The sequence below is a fragment of the Mustela putorius genome, unplaced genomic scaffold (assembly GCF_011764305.1).
Source record: "Mustela putorius furo isolate JIRA1106 unplaced genomic scaffold, ASM1176430v1.1 tig00001009_pilon_pilon_pilon, whole genome shotgun sequence".
NCBI lineage: Eukaryota > Metazoa > Chordata > Mammalia > Carnivora > Mustelidae > Mustela > Mustela putorius.
The window spans coordinates 2,069,849-2,079,006 of NW_025421529.1; the positions used below are offsets into that span (position 1 = coordinate 2,069,849).

Here is a 9,158-nt window from a genome sequence, read left to right on the forward strand (position 1 = left end):
AGAGTGCCAGAATCTCTGACCTGCCCCCATTTAAGCTTTAGCTGTCCTCCCATGATGCCTGCTATGCTGAAAGACTTTCGGCCTTCTGGTCTGCAACCCATCTCAACTCCAGCCACAGTGCCAGGGAACCCTGTGCACACAAAAATCCCTGAGAAAACATAGATAGCATCCTCTTCAGATTCCACTATTCTGACAAGGTGTCCCCTGAATATGGAGACTTGGGGCACTCTGGCTTGCACCCTGTATAGCCTTAGCTATCCTGCCAGAGTAGACACTATGTGGAGAACCCCAGGACCCCCAGCCAATACCAGCCCCAGCTCCAGCCAGACTGCAAGAGTCACCAACACACAGAGTCTACACTGGGAATGAACATACATAAGATCATTCTTTCAAGTTTAGAAAAAGCAAGTAAGTGCTCCAAAGAAAGAACAAGACAAACCTCAGGAAAAGAACTAAATTCAACAGAAATAAGCAAAATGTTTGAAAAAAATTTAAAGTAATAATCATGAAGGTGTTCATGAAGGCGAGCTAGATAGAAGAGTAGAAGGACTCAGTGAGAACTTCAGTAAAATATTGTAATATAATTACATACCACATATATTTACATATGTAAAAGGAAAAATCAGAGTTGACACATACAATAACTAAATAAAAGTACTCTACAAGGAATCAACAATAGAGTAGAAGATACAGAAGAACATATCAGCAATTTGGAGCACAGGGTAATGAAAGCACAGAAGCTGCATAGCAAAAATTGAAAGGAATACAGAAAAAATAATAAGGGTAAGTTAAAGGATCTTTTGGACAACATCAAACCAACAAACGTTTACAATATAGGGACCCCAGAACAAGAAGAAGAAAACAAAGGGCACAAAACATAAATGAAGAAATAATAGCTAAAAAAATTCCTAATCTAGGAAAGAAAATAGATGTTCTGATTCAAAAAGCACACAGAGAGTTTCAAATAGAATGAACCCAAGGGGGTCCATACCTGACACTCTTGACAATAACTAAAATGACAGAAGTTAAAGGCAAAAAGAAAATGTTAAAAGTAGCAAGACAGACGCACAAAGCTATATGTAGGGGAAACTCTATGAGACTACCAGCTAAAAAGTTAGCTGGTAGTCTTGTAGAAACTATTTATTTATCAGCTGGTATTAGAAACTTTTCAGACCAGAAGAGAGGGGCATGATGTATTCAAAATGTTGAAAGGAAGAAAAAGAAAAACTACAACCAAAAATATTCTACATGGCAAGATTATCATCCAGAATTGAAGTAGAGATAATGTTTCCTAGAGATACAAAAATTAAAGGAGTTTATCACTAGATGAGCAATATAAGAAATATTAAGGTGATTTCAAGTAGAAAAGTAATGGTCATAATTTGGTGTAAGAGAACTATGAATAAAAAAAGTTGTAAACTATATCAGCTGATACATTAAAATGTAAGAGAAAGTGCAAGAGAGTGCTTTTTAGGAAGATATTTTATGTTGAAGGACTGGCAAAATTAATATAGACTGCTATACACATAAGATGTTGAAAATCAACCTCATGGTAACAACAACAACAAAAAAACCACACACACAACAAAGAAAGAAACACTAACATAATGTGAAGAAACTCATCAATCACAACAAGGAAAGAGAACAAAAGAAGAAAGGATAGAACTACAAAAACAACCAAAAAACATATCGCCAAATGAAAATAACTACATATTTATCAATAATTACTTTAAGTATAAATGACATAAATGTTCCAATCAAAAGCCATAGGGTACTGGACTGGATAAAGGGAAAAAAAAGACCCACCTACATGCTGCCTACAAGAGTCACCTTCACATATGGAAGAACTCCACGGTCTGCTAATAATAGTTCACCAGTATTTGAAAACCTTCATACCTTTGTACAATAATTTTCAAATTGTGCTAATTTGTTTTATTTTATTTTTTTTTAAATTAATTAATTATTTATTTATTTTTTATAAACATATATTTTTATCCCCAGGGGTACAGGTCTGTGAATCACCAGGTTTATTTTTTTAAACTTAAAATTTTTTAAAAAGATTTTATTTATTTATTTGGCAGGGAGAGAGACAGTGAGAGAGGGAATACAAACAGGAGGAGTATAAGTAGGAGAAACAGGCTTCACGCTGACCAGGGAGCCTGATATGGGGCTTGATCCCAGGGCCCTGGGATCATAACATGAACCAAAGGCAGACACTTAATGACAGAGGTACCCAGGCACCCCTACTTTGTTTTATTTAAAGTGCTTTTCCAAAAATGACAACAAGAAAGCATAGCAAGACGTTTTAGGTTATGTCTACAACACTATTTCAATTTTCCAGTTCAAAACTACATTTTACCTTCTTTCCACTCCTCTATCAACTTACATTCCCTGCCATCATTCAACCTCTCACTATGCTTCAACTTGTAATGAGGAAAAAGAGTGAATAACTCTGCACATTATCTCCATAAATAATACATACTCTTGCTTCTGTTTATATATACACTATATTCTACCCTATAAAAACTGAAATGTACTGGTTCTTATTGAAAGCCTTGAATTCACCAAGATTTGCCATTTTTTAAAGACCTATTCTCATACTAAGTACACCTTCTGGAATCTATATATCCTTCTTCTGTATTTACATATTCACTTCAATTTATAAAACCATTTAGTATATCCTATTTTTAAATGAATAAAATCATTCCATGAGGCATTGCCTCACTTAAGTGTTTTGTTCTCGGTACCACAGAGTATTCTAGCAAAACTTTCACTTTTTCATCTTTCTTTCTTTCTTCACTACACTCCAAATGGGATTTCGTACTCAACTGATCCTCTCAAACCATTGTCAAGATCACCAACATCTCTTTTTGGGTCACTTACATGCTTTCTCTTTCAAGATTTTTTAGCAGTATTCCAAACATTTGATGACCCCATTTAGAGTTAGTTTCAAAAAACAAAAACAAAAACAAAGAAACAAACAAAACCCCACTACTTATTTTCCTTTCAGTTGCTGGTCATTATTTATTTCTGCCAACCAAACCATCTTCAAACCTAGTGGAAACTACATTATTATTGTTGTCATTTATGCATCAGAAGTCTTGACAGGGCTTAGCAGGAACGGTTCATCTTTGTTCTATGTCCTTGCTGTATAGACCATTTACAAAGCTGTATTTTCTGGATGTCTGGCTCAGTCAGATGACCTCATTCACAGTGCTGGCTACTGGAATGGCTGGCTCATTCCAACAGGACCTATCTATTCATATTGCCTGTCAGCATTCAGTGGTGTGGTCTGAGCTCAATTTACATGGAATGTAGATCCTAAGGAAAAACGTAGCAGCCAGGCCTCTCATGAACTGGGCCCAGGATGGGTACAAGAATATAATTCCCAAACTTTGTTGACCAAAGTGAGTCACATGACCAGACCGTATTGAAGGGTTCATCTGTGGATGGAGGGGCCTACAGACATGTGTAGGATGGAGTTGCCAGTAATAGTCATTTTTGGAATTTTGCCATTGACCACTCTGCCCAATACTGTTTTGCTGGTCTCTTCTCCTCAGCCTGATTTCTAAGCATTAATTCATTTTAGGATTTAGTTCCTTTAACTTGTTTACTTCAGTTACCTTGTCTATTTCTACCCCACAAATGGACAATAAAATCTGAGACATTTAAATAACATCCATAACTGGTATATTCCAATTAATATTTCCAAACCTGCCTTTCTAACCTGAGCTTCTGAAATTTTATATAACCACCACACTGATACCCTTGTTTGACTATTTATTATTTATTTCAAACATAATTTGTCTAAAGCAGAACATTTTAATTGCTACCCCAATGGCATATCTGCTTTTACTTCAGTCACTTCCATTCCAGAAAATGTTACAATAAACCACCTATTTATTAAAATTGCAAATTACATTATTTTTAAAAAATTATTTTAATTAACATATAATTATTATTTGCCCTAGGAGTACAGGTCTGTGAATCATCAGGCTTATACATTTCACAGCATTCACCATATCATATACCCTCCCCAATGTCCATAAGCCAACCACCCTATCCCTATCCCCCTCCCCCCGGCAACCCTCAGTTTGTTTCCTGAGATTAAAAGTCTCTCAATTCCTATTTATCAGTCCACAAGTTCCATTAGAAAATACGCTTCACTTGATCTCTAAAATACATTGGATTGTAAACTTACTTTTTCCACTGATAATGTTCATTGCAAACCATTAGCTACTGTTGTCTTGTTTACTGCAGTAGTCTTTTCGCTTTTGCTTTTGTCCCAAAATATCCATTTCCTGCAGAACCGATGGAGTGGACCTGGAAAACTGAAAATCATATCATTTACTTTCTCAACAATTTCGTGTACTGCAGGTAAACTTCTTAGTCTGTAACATTGAGATTCTCCATGCTCTGGCCTTTTCTACCTCTTTGATTCTCTCTTCATTATTATCTCTCTAGAACCCCACCCTATGCAAAATGGGCATTCTTCTGATCTCAAAGCATGCCAAGCCAGGCGCAGTGGCACATGCCTATAGTCCCAGCTACTCGGGAGGCTAGAGGCAGGAGGATCCCTTGAGTCCAGGAGTTCTGGGCTATAGTGCGCTATGCGGATCAGGTGTCCGCATTAAGTTTGGCATCAATATGGTGACCTCCCAGGAGTGTGGGACCACCAGGTTGGCTAAGGAGGGTTGAACCCACCCAGGTCGGAAACGGAGCAGGTCAAAACTCCCGTGCTGATCAAAGCATGCCAAGCTTACTCTTACCTGACAAAATTTAAATTTAACATCCTTCTCCTGGTGTGACTTTGGCAGGTCTTCCTTTTCATCATCTGGGTGCAGGTAAAGGACCTTCAAGGAGAATCCATCATTCCCAACATCATGGTTACTTCCCAAAATATCAATATATGTCAATATATAAATATATATGTACACACACACACATATATATATTTAAATTTTATCTACATTTATCACTAAATGATAGTTTTATTCTTTGTTATTCATTGTCACCAACATACACATTAATAGGTAAATTTCACAAAATCAGGGGCTTTGTCACTCTTGATCAGAAGTTTAATCCCGGCATCCAGAACAGTGCCTGCAAGAGATTTGTCATTCACTAATTGCTATTGAACAAATAAATAGATAAAAAGGAATAAGAGCCACATTTTGCTATGGAAGTGTTGTTTTTGTTTTTGTTGGGTTTTGTTGTAAGAAAATGAAAGTGGAATATAAATTCTTGTCCATGCTGACAGATCTTATCAAGATTTATAAAAGTGAATAATTAGTATAAAATATTCCGTATGTTTTTTAAGTTTTTTTTTTTTTTTTTTTATTTGACAGAGAGAGAGAGGGATGACAAGTAGGCAGAGAGGCAGGCAGAGAGACAGAGGGGAAAGCAGGCTCCCTGCTTCCGAGCAGAGAGCCCGATGCGGGACTCCATCCCAGGACCCTGAGATCATGACCTGATCTGAAGGCAGAGGCTTAACCCACTGAGCCACTCAGGCGTCCCTATTCCGTATGTTTTAATGGTTAAATATTTCAGGAAGATTGGGTAAAATAAATTTTATTTTTATTTTCTCTCTTTCCTTTCTAGAAAACATGGCCCTATTCACTGTCCCTAACTTTTAGCACAGTATGTGAAACATCTAGATATTTGTGTATCAGCAATGATTAATAAATACTCTTTTGAGAACTATTGTTTTTGATATCATAATTTATGTACTCCTGCAGGACTTGCACAAAGGAAAACTGAAGTTGGGTCATAAACCCTGTGATGAAATATGCCCAAACTCTGGAAACTAGTAGTCATGCAAGATAATGGATACACATGTTTTGTAGAATTTTAACAAGGAGTAATTGCTATCATTGTGTTTTATTAAACTCTCTTCTTTAAACCTAGATTTCCCAAAACCAATCTTCTTAATGCCCCCTTCACCTCTTTGTTTCTGAGTGTGTAGATTAGGGGATTCAGGAGTGGTGTGACAATGTTGTAGAAAAGAGTGAGAAACTTTCCTTGGTCTTTGGAGGAGCTGGTTCCTGGTTGCATGTACATGTAAATGATGTTCCCATAAAAGAGGGAGACCACTGTGAGATGGGAGCCACAGGTGTTGAAGACTTTGTGCCTCCCTGAGGATGACTGGATAATTAATACAGCTCTCACAATGTAGCCATAGGAGACCAGGATGAACACCAAGGGTGACAGAACAATGCCCACGGCCAAAATAAAGGCAATGCCTTCAACAGCAGCTGTATTGACACAGGCCATCCGGATCAGAGCAGGCATTTCACACAGGAAGTGGTCGACTTTGTAGTACCCACAGCGGGGCAGCCACAGAGTCATTGGAGACATGATCAAAGAGTTGACCACTCCACAGCCCCAGGCTATTGACACCAAGCCTAAGCAGAGTTGTGGATTCATGATCACCATGTAGTGAAGGGGCTTGCAGACTGCAACAAACCGGTCATACGCCATGACCGCCAGGAGCAGGCACTCTACACCACCCAGGCCCAGAAACAGGAAGAGCTGGATGGCACAGCCTGTGTAGCTGATGGTCTTGTCATGCCCATTCAGGTTATAGAGCAGCTGAGGGATGGAGCTGGTGGTGAAACTGAGGTCCAGGAAGGATAGGTGGGTGAGGAAGAAGTACATAGGAGTGTGGAGTTTGGGGTCCAACCGGGACACCAGGATGATGGTGGTGTTGCCCACAAGGGTCAGGAGATATGCAATCAAGATGACCACAAAGAGGATCCTCTCCAGATGGGGGCGGTCAGAAAACCCCAAAAGGATGAAATTTCCCTGGGTGCTCTCATTGGTCCAATCCATCTCTACTGTCTTCAGGAGCATGGGAAAAAAAAAAAGTAATTTGCAGCCACGAATCATTCTGTATGTCTGTCATACTAACACTATTTGAAACTTTGAATAACAATGTATGTGTATTTCTGTGTACATAGCTTAAAACTTTAAAAATAGAGACCAATTGGATGGAAAATTTTATAATTTGTTATAGAAATCTACTGAAAACAAAACATAAAACCTGAATATTATTTTAAAAAGAACAAAATTTTTGGTGCAAATTAATTTTTTTGTTTTAGATTTTATATTTATCTTAGAGAGAGAGAGCAGGTGGGAGGGGCAGGAGAGAGAGTGAAAAAGAGTTTTAAGCAGACTCTGTACTAAGCATGAAGCCAGGCTCAATCTCAAGACCCCAAGATCAAGACCTGAGCAAAAACCACATTGGTTCTTAATTAATTGCACCAATCAAGCACCCCTAAATAAAATATATTTAATAAGATAAAAAAATAGTAAACTGGCAATATACTGGAGACATTTTCCTAAAAAATGGAAGAAATGTTTAGAATATGTAAATATCTTGCAACATTTTAAGAAAATAATTTTGCTTTGTCTTTGATAGAAAGTTTGTATATTTTTCCTTTAGGTCTTAAATCCCCTGAACAAGGCTACATGTGAACAAGCAAAATGTGTCCATTTGTACTGCACCTCACTGTAGGGAGAAAGTTGGGACATCATCCTAATATAAATTAATTTTCTCTCCTTCTCTGTGAATACATCTTCTGAATGTTCCTGAAGCTGGTTAGGAGTGCTTGATAACTATTGGCATTTAGTAATTCCTTTGAAAGTCCAATTTTTCCCAAACTTCTCCCAAAAATCTCAGGTTTGAGAGAACATATTTTGGGTTCTCTGGTTTTTGTGATCTTTCATTACCAGGACCATATGTGAAGTGATCTACCTGGTAGATACTACCACTAGTCATGATATCAGTTTTCCTCCATGATCTCTCTTTTGGAAACCGAATACCTAACATAATCACTTTTATAGGTCATACTTTCCACATGGTAATATGTTGCCTTGTGTATTTACCTCACTTGAATTGCCCCACTCTTCATTCCAAATACAGTTTTTGAAGATGTAAATTACTATAGTCAACATTCATCTAAAAACTCCAATCCCTGATATTTGCCCTGTTTTCAGTAGAAGAACAATAATGATTCACTTAACTAATTTTTGCAATAGTTTATTAATTTCTCTATGACTCTGGAGGGTTTTTTAAAAGATTTTTATTTATTTATTTGACACACATAGATCACAAGTAGGCAGAGAGGCAGGTAGAAAGAGAATGGAGGAAGCAGGCTCCCCACTGAACAGAGAGTCCGGTGCAGAGCTCAATCCCAGGACCCTGGGACCATGACCTGAGCTGAAGGCAGAGACTTTAGTCCAATCAGCCACCCAGGCACCTCAACTCTAGAGGATTTTTTAAAGCCCATTTTTGAAATTTGGGAGAAGCCAGGGGTAGCTGGGTAGCTCATTGGTTGAGTGTCTGACTCTTGGCTTTGGCTCAGGTCATGATTTCAGGGGCATGGGATTAACACCACATGGAGCTCTACAGTCAGTACAGTGTCAGCTTGAGGGTTTTGTCCTTCCTTTTATCCCTCCCCCCTCTCATGTGGTATCTCTATAAAATAAATAAATAAATCTTTAAAAATGAAATAAAATAAAATTTGGGAAGTTCAATAAAATGTTATTATACAAAATCATGACAAAGTGAAATAATTATTAAAATATACCTTTTATGTCTTCCTTGTTGTTGTTGTTGTTGTTTTGTATATCTGAGTAAAATGAAAAGATTAGTCCTTGAATTTCCACAAAAATAAAAAATTGCTCTTTTGCACTTTTCTTATCACTCAATTTTCTCCACATTGGGGGAATCTTTGGTTTTTATTGTTTGTTTTTTGGTTTCCCATTGCTTCTTCCATTTGGTTACAAAAAGTTTTTTCCTAAGACTTGACCATTTGTCAAAGTGGTAGTAGATCAGACTCCAGTTAACTAAAACACTATATCTAAATCTCATATAGGTTAAAGTTTTTTTTTAGATTTTCATTTTTAAAAAATCTGAATCAAAACAAGAGCCCAGGAGGGACGCCTGGGTGGCTCAAGGTTAAGTGGCTGCCTTCAGCTCTGGTCATGATCCCAGGATCCTGGAATAAAGTGCAACATCAGGTTCCTTGCTTGGCAGGGAGGCTGCTTCTCTCTCCCCCTCTGCCTCTCACTCAGCCTGCTTCTGTTCTCTTTCTCTGTGTCAAATAAATAAATAAAATCTTTAAAAATAAAACAAAACAAAGCAACAACTAAAC

General features: G+C 37.6%; 1 protein-coding gene across 1 annotated transcript; it reads right to left on the reverse strand.

The window, feature by feature from the left end:
• Positions 1–5,883: 5,883 nt before the first annotated feature.
• LOC101670959 (olfactory receptor 2W3-like) lies at positions 5,884–6,831 on the reverse strand. Its single transcript, XM_004782326.1, has one exon. The coding sequence runs from the start codon at positions 6,829–6,831 to the stop codon at positions 5,884–5,886; it is 948 nt and encodes a 315-aa protein (XP_004782383.1).
• Between the last annotated feature and the right edge of the window lie 2,327 nt (positions 6,832–9,158).

Coding starts and splice junctions, on each gene's coding strand:
- LOC101670959 (XM_004782326.1), bottom strand. CDS start 6,831: ATGGATTGGACCAATGAGAGCACCCAGGGAAATTTCATCCTTTTGGGG.